Here is a 16,675-nt window from a genome sequence, read left to right as displayed (position 1 = left end):
AGTAGCAGGACACTACAATTAGAATGGTTCCTGACTATACTGACCACTCTGATCAAGGCATTTGATGTCATTGAGCATCTCTACATATTTTATTGTTTAAATAAAATAAAGGTTTGGCTTTGGGAATTACTGTTGTAACCTGATAGGAACACCATGCAAATGAAAACAGCTCAGTGAAATTACATCACGCACCACTCCATGGGTTCCGTCTGCAAAGAGCTTTCAGACAGGGGTGTCCAGTTTCAGCTTACCTTTGTCTTCTTGTTGAACAGGCCTTTTGTCACTTTGTCAAGTTGACTGAACTGGGAGGAGTTTCTGTGGCTGAATCCAGCTGGCAGACGATACCACCTTATTTAGGTGCTTCACAGGTTCATTAAGCTGTCAGAATAACTGAGATGTTCTCTAAAGCTTCAGGATCGTAGCTCAACTTGAAAAACTGTGAGCTGTTCACCCTAAAAAATCACTGACCTCTGTTGAAGGCAATACTGTGAAGGAGTAACTAAATTATCTAGACCTAGTCATAACTAGACATCAGCAGGAGAGAGTCTGACTAAACTCTAATCCTGTGATTAAGGAGGCCAAAGGTAAACTCAACCCTTGGTTGCAAAGGGATCTGTCTTTGAAAGGCTGCATCTTCTCGTCTAAAGCTTTTCCAGGCTTGCCTATGGCGCTATTTCAGTGCATTTGGATAACAGAACTGTTAAAGCCATTGATGCTGTTTAATTTTATATAGAAAAAACGACACATTATACCAGAAAACCTAGGGTTATAATGTTTTAAGAATGGTGGGCTCGTTTTTTGGACTTCTCTACTTTAAATCACAGATTTAAGATTAACTGGCTGAAGCAATGTTTGAAAAATAGCTCCTCTTTGTTGAAGAGTGTCCCCAAGTTTTTCATCAGCTGGGAGGCCTTCCTTTTCTCTTAATGCGTAACTATGAGATAGATGAGCTGCCAATTGAGTTGTCAGTAATTCCATAAGCAATCTTTATTGGCATGGAAACGAATTTACAAACACGATTTCTCCCCTCATTGTTATTATATTTGGAATGACTGCAATATTTTGTACAATAGTGCTTTCTTAAAGAAGTGGTTCGATAGAAACATTCTTCAAGTAATCTGGCAAATACTTTGAGTGCATGCTGTGGGCGGCACGGTGGCGCGGTGGGTAGCGCTGTCGCCTCACAACAAGAAGGGCCTGGGTTCATTCCCCTGAGTTCTTTCCGTTCTTTCTATGCGGATGTTGCCTGTTCTCTCCATATTTGTGTGGGTTTCCTCCCACAGTCTATTTATTTTTGTTTATTTCCTTAAATTTGGAAAGTTCTGTGCCAAACAAAATCCTGTTCTTCAACTGAGTATTGAGGACGTTACTGACAATTTAGAGATTCACAAATTTTGCTGCAACTTTTATTCCCACTTTTATGAATCTAAATAAGGTCATTTGTTAGTTCATAAGAGAAAATGTTTGGTGATTCACTTTATTAGAAATGAGAAATTGTAGACGCCACAAGTCAACTTAAATGGAATAAATCCCCAGGAAGTGATGAGATTATGAATGAATTTACTTTCTTTTTTTCGTACTCACTTGCACTGTTTCGTTTTCAGGCTTATACAGAGTGTTGCACTGTCTGCTCTTCCCGCTGCCATGACTCAAGGTGTAGTTAGTTTAATACTGAAAGCAGAAAGAGACTTGCTGTTCATTGACAGTTGGAGGCCCATTAGTCTGCTTAAACAGTGATTATTAGTTGTTTGCTATAGTATCTTCCAATAGGTTTAAAAGGGTCCTGAGTTGAATTACTGATGAAAATCAGTCTGGATTTATAAGCAACAGACATATCTTTAACTCATATTGTGGAAGGAGACACAGGAGAGGCCATGTTTCTGCTGCAAGTAGTGCTCTTTTATCGAAACACCAGCAGAAAGGCACATAACATACAGCCAAACTGGGAGGGAGGTCACCAATAGCCTTAGGCTTCCATCTCACTGTGACCACCACCTTACACAAAATAACTCAAGACACAACACAATAAAACACAAACAGTACACACACACACACACAACACACACACACACACACATCTCAAACTAACAGAACAGCAACATTAACAACAAAAAGTCCCTTTTTTTGGGGGGTGGGCACCTTCCATGAGCCTCTTTGCATGGCCATGTCTCCCGAGCCTCTCGACAGCAGTGCAACCAGTACCAGGACACTACAATTAGAATGGTTCCTGACTATACTGACCACTCTGATCAAGGCATTTGATGTCATTGAACATCTCTACATATTTTATTGTTTAAATAAAATAAAGGTTTGGCTTTGGGAATTACTGTTGTAACCTGATAGGAACACCATGCAAATGAAAACAGCTCAGTGAAATTACATCACGCACCACTCCATGGGTTCCGTCTACAAAGAGCTTTCTGACAGGGGTGTCCAGTTTCAGCTTGAACAGGCCTTTTGTTACTTTGAGCATGCGGATGTTGCCTGTTCTCTCCATATCTGTGTGGGTTTCCTCCCACAGTCCAAAGACATGCAGTCAGGCCAACTGGGGATGCTAAATTGTGTGTGTGTGATTGTGTATGTCTGTCTGTCTGCCCCACGATGGACTGGTGACCTGTCCAGGGTGTGTCCTGCCTTCCGCCTAATGACTGCTGGGGTAGGCTCCAGCTGCCCCCGCAACCCAGAAGGATAAGCAGCTTACACAAGTTCTGTTTGGTTATTTTAAATATGACAGATGCATTGAAAAACCATATGTATGATAATTATTCTAGCTAGGTTTTATCTACATAAATGTTCATTTAATAACAAAAAAAAGCTTTTCTAAATTAAAATTGAAGAATATATTAAAACAATAAGGCTTTGTTAAAATAACAAACCCCCAAAAAACTATTGGATATAAGAAATTTAAGATTTTCATGTGACAGTCAAGGCCTCGCCAGGAGCTTTGTCATTTCTTGTCCTGGCTTCCGCCCAATGAGCCCTGGGATACGCTCCAGCACTGGGTTACACAATAATTAACAGAATGATAAATGATATACTTCAATTTTCTGCTTACAGTCTTTTTTGTCTACGTTTCTGCCTTGACATTTGATCACCACTTTAAAAGTATGACGAATTCTAGATATAAGCAGCTGTTTAGGAATCATCTACAGCTCTGGTCATCATAGTGGGCACATCTAACCTTTCTTCACTTTTACTCCCTTGTGTCCTACTAACCAGTTGATACTTGTAAAGCAGCACAGGATGAGAATCATTTCATTTTTTCATCCTCAAATAGAATTTATTTCATTGAAATCATTCATTTCAAGCTTTCCACCAGCAGTACAGTAGGAATAATGATAATAAATGTCTTGTTAATGAGTAATTAAGACAGAATAACAGTTTGTGCCCAGTGTGAAGCGGCGCTGCTCGAGATCAGTGGGTGCATTCTGAAAAAAAAGTAGAATTTGAGAAATGTAATGAAACTCAGATGGTGTTCAGGCAGCCCGGGCTCCTTTTAAAGAGATGTAAATCACTTGGACTCCTGCTAATGTGCCTCTTTCTTTTCGCTTAGAGATCCGGACCCAGATCCTGGCTCAAAGCCTGCTTGTCTTGTTTGGTAACCAGCTGCTGTAATTTGATCTTCATCAACTCATCAGTTATGCACAACAAAGGCCCTCCGTCAGCGATGCTGTTCAGACGAATCTATTTGATTGTTATCGTGGGGATTAACTTATTTTAAAGAGGTGCTTTTATTGCAATAAACATAGTTATTGGCTGAAAATTGATTGGTCACCAAATGCAAATAATAACTGAATCTTACTTTTGACGCCCTTCTGGATTCCTGGGGCTCCTTTTGTGGAGTATTGTATGCTGATGGGATCAGCTGCAGATAGTTTAGCTTTTAGAGGAGGAGGGGAAAGAGTGTGAGTGAGTGAGAGAGGGAGAGAGAGAGGGAGAGAGAGAGGTATAAAAGGAATGAGAAGCACAGGGAAGTTCCAAAGGAAGCAGAAGCAGGCAGGTCATTTGTTCATGCCACTAATGTGATCCGGCCTGCCGCTCACTGAACTCCAGCACACTGAGGAGCACCATGCTTTGCCAGGAAAGGACGATCCTCTACCTCAGCTGGGGTTTCATCATCGGGGGGTTCTTCTACCTCCTACGCCAGATGACCACACATACCCCGTATGGCCGCTACGTGGAGCCCCACAGCTCCGGGGTGATGGTCCCAGCCAAAGCAGCCTGGCTGATCCAGGAGCTGCCCTCGTTTCTGGTTCCCACGCTTCTGCTGCTGACCACTGAAAGCTCATCTGGCCTGGGGAGAGGCCTTCTGCTCAGCACCTTCATTCTGCACTACTTCCAAAGGTTTGAAAGAATGTATTTCAATAATGTAAAACCGATTTGGTTGCAGATAAATATCGTCGTTGTCCAAAGAAAACCATGTGTCTCCATTTTAGTCCATTTTTATTTTTCTGCATCATTTCAACACCCCAGCTCTCCTTTATGCTGTGTGAAAATTTCACGATGATTGGATAAATAGAAATGCTCCAAAATCACTTGGAATAAAACCTCTTTACATTGACTTACATTAAAAAATAAGAGTGTTTTTGCCCTCTCTTGAAAAGTTACTATTTTGGAGATACTGGTTTTTGTGAAATGATCCTAATTACATAAATTAACATTGCCAGTCACTGCCTACATTGTTTCAACATTTCATGACGAACAGACCAATAAAAACCGTCAAAATGACTTTTTTAAGTTAAGTTGAACATCTTATAAGTTAAGAAAGGTTTTATTCTGACATTGACAATATATAATCAGTTTTATCGATGATGCATTAGTCCAGCAGTGTGTGCTGGTTTAATTTCACACATATGCAAAGGTTTCTAACAATTAGTAGGAAGCTAGAAAGTCGTAAACAAGCTGTAAATTTAGACGCTGCAAAAGCTGCACATTTTTTAAAATCATCTTGACGTAGATAACTTGACAAAAAGTTACAGTAGATTATCATTTAATACCTACTTGTTGTTCCCAAAGTACCTAAAGTATTGTATAAAATACTCCAGTTAGGTTTAAATCTGCACTGTATAAGTTATCATTGTGCACAAATAGCAAAAATTATTACCACAACAAGTGATTCAAAAACCTTTTACCAGAAAACAAGAGAGGACAAGAAGTTGCTAAGCCTGGGAGCCACATTTAGCCTGGCAGCAAATTCTTTGTTGACAGATACAACCTATTTAGTTTTAATTGGCCACAGCAACAGAGCAGCATTTTGAACTTATTCACATAGCAACTGTGAAAGATCACAGTTTCTCCATAAGCTGAATTCAGTTTTCACGAATGCTCTGTGAAGCTCGTCCACCCCTGCAGCTGTAACTACTAAAGGACAGATTTGTGGGTGAAGCATTAAGGTGAAAGATGATCTCAACACAGTGCACTGAGCAATATGATACCTGTGTAAAGCAGGATTATACAGTGCAGGCCTTTGAGTGCAGATTCTGACAGTTGTATAGGTGCAGTGTTGTATATGCTGTGACAGGTGTTCCTGTGGTGTTTCTTCAGTTGGGTTTTTCAGTTACAGAGTGACGAGAGTAGCTGTGCTGCAATCCTAACATCCTACAGCTAACGTTACGTTGCAAAATGTTTTGCAGTGCTAAATGTAATGTTGTCCAATGCATCTCGTCCTATGCAGAGAATTTCCTATGTACTGAAAAAGTGATGTACTGAATTTACTTCATTCAAGTGTGCAAATCAAAAAAGCCTGACGGGCTGAAGGATTTCCAGAAAAAAGAACGTATCCTTTACTCTACTTTCTAACATGTGCTCCACACATTTAGCCCTTTTATGATTCAGCCCCATTGTTTAGTGCTGCCACGAGTGCTTCTTGATCTTGATCACACTCGTTTGCTTGATTAAAAACCTGATAAAATAATTGAGCTTCTTAATCAATCAGCAAGTTTGAATTGTTTCCAGTTTGCATGAGGATAATGCTGCACAGTGTTAGAAACAGAGCCCGATGGACCCTTATATGCCATTTACATGCATTTCTGCCACATACTGTGTATAAAGTCATATGCACAAGTTTAGGTGCCCCTAGAAAAACTTGCAGGGACACCTAAACTTGTGCATATGACTTAAATTGTTCTGCAAATTTTAATACAAAATTCTATTTATTTGCTTAGTTCATTTGTTATGCTGCAGCTGGTGTTTTAGCATTTCGGTCCATTTTGCCCCATTTTAACTTTGAGCGCCTGCTCTTTTAAGGGTCTCTGCATGGCCTTCCATGAAAGTGTGATGCTTATAACGAACAGCCAACTGCATAAAACATGAGGAGAATAAAAGAAATCATAGCACCTGAATATGTCTGAATATGTACTGAGTAAAACATTTATAACAGATAGATCAGAGTTAGATCCAACTAAGCTTAAAGTTAGCAGGATAAGAGAGCAATACTGCAGACCCCTGGAACGAGAACGCTGAGATTATCTGTAATTTAAACTGTGACTCATTAGAACTCATGCAATCATCAGCAATACACAAGCTAGCCAGTTAGAAATGTACATAATCTAGACAGTTTAGACAGTGGTAGTCATTAATATTGGTGATTTCACAGTAAATCAGCAAGATTTGGGGGATTAGGGGTGGGAAAAATCCTGCTTAGCGCTTCCAAAAGGCAAGAGCCAGCCCTGATCCTGTGCTGCTTCAACACACACAGGAGGATGTTACGCAACGCGTCTCACGTTTGTGGTTCATATGGGACTCTGCAGCCGTGCCAGTAATAACAAAAGGGAAAGGCTCACAATGGCTCAGAGCTGGAGAACATTCACATTTATAGTAAGGAAAGGATCCAGATGTGAAAAACAAGTTGTGGGGACACGAAATGACATGTTTGGAAGACGTACCAATGCAGACCGATGTCTGCTGCCACATGAGACTGGCATGAGGAAAATGTGGTATGGCCCATTTCCACCTGATTGGGTGATAAACAAACTAGCTTGATCAGCGATTTAGGAATGCATTCCAGCACAGCAGCAGAAAAGGCACACGGAACACAGAGGGGCGTAGCAGGGAGGTCATTTCTGATCACACACCTTCACTTTGTGGTTTGCACAAAACCCCAATAACTGCCCGAACAGCCTAGCACCGAATAACATGTACGATAACATAAACAACAACAGTAAATGTCCGTTTCATTTGGAGGTGGAGGGCAGCTTTGCATAGCAAGCCCCTTTCTCATAACCAGAGCAGTGCCAGCTGCCTCTATGCTGTAATACAGCGTACTGCTGTGAGGTTGATGGATGGGATTTTTATTACAAGCAGATTTGATGGATAAAATAATTGAGCTTCTTAATGAATCAGCAATGAATAGTTTCCGGTTTGCATGAGGATAATGCAGAATTCTCGTGCTGCACAGTGTTAGAAACAGAGCCCGATGGACCCTTATATGCCATTTACATGCATTTCTGCCACATACCGTGTATAAAGTCATATGCACAAGTTTAGGTGCCCCAAGAAAAACTTGCAGGGGCACCTAAACTTGTGCATATGACTTAAATTGTTCTGCAAATTTAATGCAAAATTCTATTTATTTGCTTTTTTTTAACACACTTTATGTTATATATTGTTTTCCAGTATGTTTAAATAAATAATATAAAATAAAATAAAATAAAATTGTGCATTAAAATGAGCAGCAGTGTGGTCACTGTAAAGGATGTGTTCACTTATTTTCAGCTAGGAAATAAACAAAGCATGTCCAAAGCTGGGGTGTATGTAATTTGTCATTTATAATTTGGCCAGGGGCGTTCACTTGCTCGGCCGTCAAAATGCTTTATTAGCCCTCGATTACTAATATTATAAAGCTGATCTCATGCAGCTCTTTTACTGTCCTGTTGCGGCTCCACAGCAGAATTAGATTTGTAGGTAAACATAAAATAATCCTCCTCTGCAGTAAAATAAAGCTCTGCTGATCGATCAACACAGTTGAACAATAAATGGTCTGGAGTTAACACTGGAGTTAATGTAGAACTGCTAATTCATCCTTTACCCCTGAAGGTTGGCGTGCAGACTGCTGGTCACCATAGCAACACAGAGAACAATCTCACCTAGTTAGTAGCTAAAGAAAAGGCACAGAGACAGATGAACATTGAACACTGATAATTAGATGAACGGACTGTTTTGCGTTTAAGCACTGATACGTTTAGTCTGCAGTGAGAAACTGTCAAACACTAAGAAGTCAAACAAGAAGCTGGCGAATGAGAAACGACTTCAGCCTCGTAAAAATGTAATGTTGAGAGACATTTTACAAGAATTTATTCCACTTTTAGAAAAGTTTCCTGCTGGAGATGCGAGAAAAACGACTATAGCTGTGCTCAGTATTATATTTTTAGCCTATACTTGTACATCAGCACATACTGAGGCACATTTACAGCCAAGGTGGTAAAATGGATATAAAATGGTGGTTTTATTTTTGGTGAAAGGACAAAATGGCTCTTCTTAACATTTGGGTTGCCAACGCCTGTTCTAGATCCAAAGCACTTCATGGACCTAGCTCATAACATACTCACTCATGTTTAGCAGATTAAAGATTCTCCACAAGGGGGCGCCTTTAGCACTTGGGTAACAATTGAATATTTTGATGCTTCATTAGAGCAATGCTTTGCCTCAGTGACACTACGTGTCCTTGTTTTGTTATTCTTCTCTTCCTCCAGGACGTTTATCTATGCCTTGCTGACCAAAGGACGGCCTTCTCCTCTCCACATCGTGGTGTCGGCCGTGGTGTTTTGCTCCATAAATGGTTTCCTGCAGGGCCATAACATGCTGCACTGTGTACAGTATGAAGCGGACTGGCTGACGGATATACGATTTATAGCAGGTGAGATTTACCCTCTGGGGTGAGCTGATGCAGAATTCAGAGACACATAGAGAGCTGATGATACATAAAGCCACACAATGGTTTCCTAAAGCCACAGTTTATTGGGGCCCTGGCTACAGCTGAAGGGAAGGTTTGACCTTTGCTGGTGAGGTTGTTGGTTTGATGTGAACTGCTCTGTTCTAGAGAAACTTACCAAGTGAAAGTTGTTTAAAGCGTTTAGAGTGGTTGTGATACAAATATAGCCATTTCATTTACTATCCAAAACCACCAGAGAACCTACATGTGTCTTCATAGTGTTTATATATGATGTTGATGATGTTAAAATGTGGTAAATCTGAAAAAATACTATTCCTTTGGAGACTGTTTTGCATAACAAGGCCGCCCTTGTTCCTCTGCACTATTTAGAACTACTCTCAAAACTATCGTAAATCAATTTTAACTGTGTAATAATTTTCCATGTGGGAGCTTTTAGAGGCCTCAAACTCCTCAGATATCTTTTGTCTATCACCACCACTGTGAGCAATTCTGACTCATTCTGTTTCTCTAGAATGGAGTATTTCATATCAAAGCACTATGAATAACTATTTACATCTCAGTGATGCTTTTAAAATATCAGTGGAATTCCCCTTTGAGACCAATTAAACACTATAAACATGTATATCTAATGTGGTTTAGCTAAAAATGTAATTGAGCTGTGACGAGTCAAACAGGATCAGACGCTCGCAGATAAAAACTGCAAAGGAGGCTTTACTAGAAAAAGCGCAGTACACTTTCGTGGTCAAGAAACAGGCAGGGATCAATTCCAGAAAGCCGACAAAACACAAAACAAACATACACCAGGCGAACAGTCCGAACAGGAGAAGGCAAAAACGTGGTCAAAAACACAAGCAGAGGGTCTAAGTCCAAAATCCAGAATCAGGTAAACAATCCAAAGGGCAGGGCAAAAGACAAAGTCAAAAAACAAGGCAAAGGTCATACACGATAATCAGATTTAGAAATAAACGCTCAGTAGATCACAAAAGACCGATACAATACTTCGCAACTGACCTAGTCTAAAGCCTGGGCTTAAATACTACACTAAGTAGTCATATGATCAAACACAGGTGACATTGATTAGTATTCCGGAGATTGTGAACACGGATATGAGTTTGGGGTCAGGTGGGGAGTCATGTGACCTTCCTGAGTGTTCTGGGAGTTTGAGTCCGGCTGTCTATCTTCATTGGTTGGCTGTGGGGAAGTCAGGTGATCTCCCAGAGGACTCTGGGAGATCGAGTCCGAATCCAACAAGGCACTCGGCGGATGCGTGACATGATCAGGCGCAGCAGTGTTGCTGGGGTCCTTACACACTGTTTATACTCACTGGCTACTTAATAGTAACCCCTCCACCCTGCTGATGTACATTCACAGACTGTGGCTCATCTGTTGATGCACTTTGTGTTAGTCATCAATTTAATTCTGACCACAGAGCTGTTCTACCTAGCAGTGACACACGCATGTAAAAACTCCAGAATTACTGCTGTGTCTGTTATCACAGCTAAGAATGGACCACCACCCAACAATATTTAGGCAGTCCTATGGCTGATAAATCATGCAGCAGCAGATGGGCTACACCCAGTTACTGTAAACCTACAACTGCATCTACAGTACTGTGCAAAGGTCAGAGACCACCCTTCATTTATTTCCAGTCAAAATGGTCTTTAAGTACAAGTTATTCGTTTTTTATTCAGTCGTCCATCAGAAATGAGACTCCTAACAACCACCTGGAAGACCTGGTGGACACCAAAACTATCCCCATCAGATAAACAGCACTTAAAGCTTTCATCTCTGAGAGAGAGGAGAAAATCAGCTCCATTCTGGATTCAGATCTGAAAACATCCTCAGGAGTTCCTGTCCATCCTTCCACTGTGAGACACTCAGCACTATGAGTCTGAAAGGATGTGTAGCTGTTAAGAAGCTCTTACTGAGAAAAGGAGACACATCAAACAAAGAAGCTGCTGGTGTTTCTCAGAACAATGGACTGACCACCCCAGGGTCCAGACCTCAACATCACTGAATGTGTTTGGGATTATTTGGATCGTGAGAAGCAGAAAATGTTAAACCAACTTCTAAGACTGAACTTTGGAGGTGTGAAAAACATCCCTGCAGATTTCTCTGAAACACTGAAAGTGAGTCTCCTGAAAAGAATGGGTAAAAAATAGACACAATAAATACAGAAATATTTGATGTTATAATTGGTTGCTGTTAAATATTTGCTTTCTGTTTTTACTTCATGGCCTTTCAACTGGAAATTAAACAAATGAATGGCCACCTCTGACCTTTGCACAGTACTATAGTGGGTGTTTCTGATAAAATGGCCAATGAGTGAAGCTACAAGGTTGGAGCACTTAATAAAATTACAACTCCCATAAATAAATTCCCATATATTCCTCTAAATAAACTGGCTGTACTAATAATGTGGAATCTGTCTGCAGGTCTGTTGCTGTTTTTTTCAGGAATGGCCATCAACATCCACAGTGACCACATTCTGCGGAACCTCAGAAAGCCTGGAGAGGTCGTCTACAAAATCCCTAAAGGTAACGGACACATCCAACATCACTCTTCTATCTGTCCTTTAAAAGGAAATCAGGGTCAGGAAGAACAGACTATCATACATTCCAGGTTTCACAACTTTAAGCAGCTTTAATCCTCAAGAATTCTCTTCATTAGGGAACAGAGGAGAAGCACAGTCCTCTGTCATCATTTCTGATGGAACCTAAACTATCTTTCCTGTTTACAACCGCGCAGACATCATGCTGTGTACACAGGAAGCAGAAACTTCCTGGTGATTTTGTGGTTTCAGTGCAGCAGTAATATTCATGAAGATATATACTATATCTGGTATTTAAATTCATACTATAATACCTAAAATTATAACATATTAATACTTTGAAAACCATATACACTTAAAGAATACATTGGTAAACAAATACATTTATGAGTTTTTTTTTACGTTTTATTATATACACTCTAATTTTGTTGAATGTTTTATTCCCTAAGCAATAATTAGCCTTATATGATTAGCATCTGGTAAAAGCATCAAACCTTTCGAGATCATGAGACCGCTTGATTTGACAGGCTCATTTGAAATGGCTCTTAAACTCCGGTGTTATCACTAACACTGGTAGACTGGTTTCATTTTAGTTATAGAAGGCATAGCATAACGTCCATGTAAGCTAAACACACTATAGTCCACCTAAAAAGACCTAAAAAGAAGGGTCAGTGGCAGGGGTGCCTAAAGTTTTTGTCTTAAGGCAAAAGTGCAATGTTTGTGGTGAGCCCAGGGCTAAAACGACAAAACAAGACACAAAGTAAAACAGTAAAAAAAAGAATATGTAAGGAAATTAGGTTTTCAAAATTATGGTTTACAATATTACACTGTTTTTGTTACTAAAACACTTCAAAATACAATTACAGGAGCAAAGCAAGCAGTAGAAAGTAGAAGTTATACAGTAGAAAGTAGAAGTTATACAATCAGGCCCATAAATATGTGGTTATTATGATGCTGCTCAGCTGTTCCACAGCCAAGTGTGTTTTATTCCCTCATTATTTCATCTACAGTTAAGCAGATAAAAGGTCCAGGGTTGATTTCAAGTTGATTTGCGTTTGCATTTGGTACATTTTTAAAAGGAAATAATGCACTGGTGAACTCAGAAACAACAGAAGCCAGGAAGAACGCAGAAAACAACTGTGGTGGATGACAGAAGAACTCTTACACTAATAGGGGAAAACCCGTTCACAACAGTGGGCCAGATCAAGAACACCCTCCAGAAAGGCAGGCATGTCTGTGTCAACAATCAAGAGAAGACAGAGGGTTTAACCACAAGATGTAAACCACTGCCTCAAAAACAGGAAAACCAGATTAGAGTTGGCAAAAAACCATGTACAGCCTGTACAGCTCTGGAACATCTTACAGACAGATAAGACAAAGAGCATCCCAAATCATGTGAAGAGAAGATATGGAGAAGGGAAAGAACTGTTAATGATCCAAAGCATTCCACCTCATCTGTCAAGCATGGTGGAGGTAGTGCCGTAGTGTCATGGTAATACTGTGGGCATGTATGGCTGCCGGTGGAACTGGTTTCTTTGTATTTATTGTATAGGACCTACATTAAATGCATAGTTTTATCTGCTCAGATTCAGCTACACCATGAAATAACAATAACTTTGTCAATGTCTAAATAATTAAGGACCTGAGTGTATATAGTATAAAAAAGTCACTCAACTAGATCATAAATGATATGTAATATTTGTGTGTGTTTCTCAGGGGGGATGTTTGAGTTGGTGTCTGGTGCCAATTTCTTCGGGGAGATTTTGGAGTGGTGTGGCTACGCTATGGCCTCATGGTCTCTGCCTGCTTTCACCTTCGCTTTCTTCACCATGTGCTCCATAGGACCCAGAGCCTACCACCACCACAGGTACTAGAACAACAGACGATAGGGTTATTTCATAAAGCAGGATTTATCAGTTAGCTAAAGTCAAAAATCACGGCAGTCCAGCAGGGAGATTTCTACTGGATTCTGGCATAAAACTCGAGTTTAATACGTTGTATTATTCTAATATGTTATTCTGTAGTGCAGAATTGTATCCACAGCCTCAAACGTTTAACAGAATTCATGTTTTTATATTTATATAGACTTTTCATGTTTTCATCACTGTCCTCTCACAACACTACAATACCCAGCATGCATTACGTAAACACAACTAAGCCATTGGGATCCCTGTGGTGTCAACCAGTACTGATTGCTAGCCAGGCCATTGAGCTATAGGCTAATAAATACAACCAAGCTAGCATTAGTGTAACTGACCTCAGTCACCAAACAAAATCTTAAAGAAAATAGTGGTTCTATCGTTGTTAAGCAGGAAAAAAGCTCCAGACAAGTTTTTTAGCCTTTCAGACAGAGAACAGAAGCTGAATTGAGGTATATCGTTAAGACAGCTAACTTTAGCTCTTAGCATGTTGTCCTCCTCATGTGACGAGACGTTTCAGTCGTTTGATTAATCCATTCTATCAATACTAATAATGATTTGAAGAGAGTTACTATAATTATTTAGCTGTAATAAGATATTTGGCTTCCTAGCAGTGACGTCCCAGAGAGCAGACAGTTCTGGGCCGATTCTGGTTTTCTTACGCAAGTGCTGGTTAACGACCAGGCTGATGTTAGACATGTGGGCCAGAATATAGTCAGATCCTGGACAACTTCATATGGTTTTGCCTGGCGTCTGTATTTGTGGACCAATTCTGGCGAGAATGTTGTGGATCAACAATGTAGTTGGGCCAGATTTGGGCCACATCCATTAGTTCTACATACTTTACAGTGTGCTGGCCAGATCTGGGCTCAGAATTGTTTTGGACAAGAAAACCAGCATATATTTCAGTTCAGGGTGTTGAACCTGTTGTGCCAGTTAGACCAGTTGTGTTTGTCTACATAGTGTTTTGTTGATTGTCTAAGCGCATCCACTACAGAGAACACACTTCTGCATACTTTAGTGCACTGTTTATTTGCTGAATTTAGAATATTGGAAAAAAAATTAAGTGGCATAAAAAGTGACGTGTAAAAATTATGGAAAATTCTGTAATTTATGTTTTAATTTCACTTAGAAATTCAACAAAACATGTTATTTAAAAATTCAATGACATTTTATTGCTTTCAGATGAAGTTAGCAAACCTAGATTTCAAGCACATCTGCACCTCCGTTGGTGTACACCACAGTTACCCATCTCCTTTCTTGGAGCTCCACAATTTGGTCATTTCTCTGCTCAAACAAAACAATTAGAACTGCTAATTAGCTGCTGAATCAGGCCTATTTGAGTAGGAACATCACCAAGCTGTGAGTTCCCCTCACAACTAAACAGTCAATGTATCTTGTCTAGGATCTACAACATGAGTTATGAGGGCAATGGGGGGTAAATACCCATGTGAGAGGGACTGTGGAATGTAGGACTAAGTGTTTAAAATGTATAATTTACAAAAGAACATTTGATTATACTTCAGTATTGGGGGGTTAAAATGCCTGTACTTTATCAAGCGTCTGGATTTAACTGGCTGCTCATTACTACATAATTAAGCAATGACAAGGATGAATTTGACGTTTCCAGAGCTCTTTCATTTGTGTATTATCCATCATAATCACTTCATGTCGGTTAATGCTGTGCACAGGATTATATGCACAATAAAACGCTTAATTCACCCGAGTTACAGTATATTGTCGCTGTCCAAAGGAAAATGCTGAGTTTACAGGAGAGGCCAAAAACGTTCTTTACTAATGTAAGTTAATGTTAATATATTTTATTCCAAGCAGTTTTGGAGCATTTCTGTTGGTCGATTCATCATGAATTTTTCACACAATGTAAAGGAGAGCTGTGATGCTCAAAAGTGAATGTTTTGTTCTGTGGACAGTGACGATATGTACTGTAATAATGTAGTACTGAGCAGCGAAGTTAATTACCACCTACTGCCTTGACGAGGCACCAATTTTCTAATTTTCTACACAATTAAATCGTTATGATGTGATCAGTCATGTAGAGTCAGAATAGTTCACAGTGGTGGTGATGGGAACCAGACGTCTGAAGAGTTTAGTGCCTCTAAAAGCTCCATCACAGAAGGTTATTACATAAAATGGTTATGAGCATGTTTAAGACCTTGTTTTTTGATAGTTTTGTGGAGCAGTCCATGCACAATGAACCATTTCATATCAAACCACTCTGAATGACTTTGTTTACATCTTAATAAGAGAACTATGACAACTTCCTTTTTTAATAAAGAGAATAATGCCCTTTTAAACTGATGTTACCAAACTATTTTTGATTTTTACCCATTTTTTTCCTCACTAATGGCCATTTCCAGCCACTAACTAGGTCTCTTTTATCACACAGTGCTACCAAGCTAGGAGGAAGACTAGCTTATGCTACATGAAGCTCCTGTATATTTTCACTTCCACTAATGCTGCGTCACTGTATGCCTCAACACGCTCAGAGGAGAACACTAACTACTAATTCTGTTATGTCAGCTAACATAGCTTGCAGCTGAACTTCAACTCACAAAAACAGTAGCAAAAAACTTAGCAAAACAGTGTTTGTAGTACTGCATTGAGGCATTTGTGCTTTGCTCCATGCTGATGCTCACATCTTCTCCCATTTCTCCACAGGTACTACCTTGAGAAGTTTGAAGATTACCCCAAATCGAGGAAGGCGGTGATACCCTTTATACTCTAGCAGCTGAGCACAGAGGTGGAAACACCTTTCTGAAAGCAACCTGAGCCACCATTATAGCCTTGCCCACTATCAACTACAGCACAGGTTCCCAGTCCTGGTCCTGCACTGCTGTATACGCACTTCAACTCAGGATGGGCTTGTTCTCTGGCATGCTGGGAGCAGGGAAAAGACCAAACTGTGCAGGTCAGCCGTTCTCCAGGACCAGGTTTGGAAACCACTGAACTACAAGAAAAGACTGATATCTGCACTGTTATTTGTCACCACTAGGGGGCGACACTAAATTTATATTCCAGCTGTACACACTGCAGCTTGTTTTTTTATTAATGGAATGCTTGTTTTTCAAAATAAATCATGTAAACATTACAAGTGATTTCATATTTTATTGTCTATCCAGGATGTAAATAATCACATTACAGCGATTTACAGTGTTTTGTACAAAATAGAAACCTTTCTACCACCCACATTAATTTAACTGACAAAAAAGAAAAATCAGCAACACCATCAAACGATAAAAGCCACTGCAGCCAGGTAGGTTGGAGCTACTCTTCGGTCTCTCCTTTCTGTTTAAT

General features: G+C 39.9%; 1 protein-coding gene across 1 annotated transcript; it reads left to right on the top strand.

The window, feature by feature from the left end:
• Window positions 1–3,923: 3,923 nt before the first annotated feature.
• Window positions 3,924–16,459, top strand: srd5a2a (steroid-5-alpha-reductase, alpha polypeptide 2a). The gene is made up of 5 exons (XM_036557513.1): window positions 3,924–4,344; window positions 8,691–8,854; window positions 11,326–11,427; window positions 13,158–13,308; window positions 16,040–16,459. Exons 1-5 carry the CDS (start codon window positions 4,070–4,072, stop codon window positions 16,104–16,106), a joined length of 759 nt encoding a protein of 252 aa, XP_036413406.1. The 5' UTR covers window positions 3,924–4,069; the 3' UTR covers window positions 16,107–16,459.
• Window positions 16,460–16,675: the final 216 nt, after the last annotated feature.

Source organism: Colossoma macropomum, unplaced genomic scaffold (assembly GCF_904425465.1).
Source record: "Colossoma macropomum unplaced genomic scaffold, Colossoma_macropomum, whole genome shotgun sequence".
Lineage (NCBI taxonomy): Eukaryota > Metazoa > Chordata > Actinopteri > Characiformes > Serrasalmidae > Colossoma > Colossoma macropomum.
This window is presented reverse-complemented; position numbering and strand designations above follow the sequence as displayed.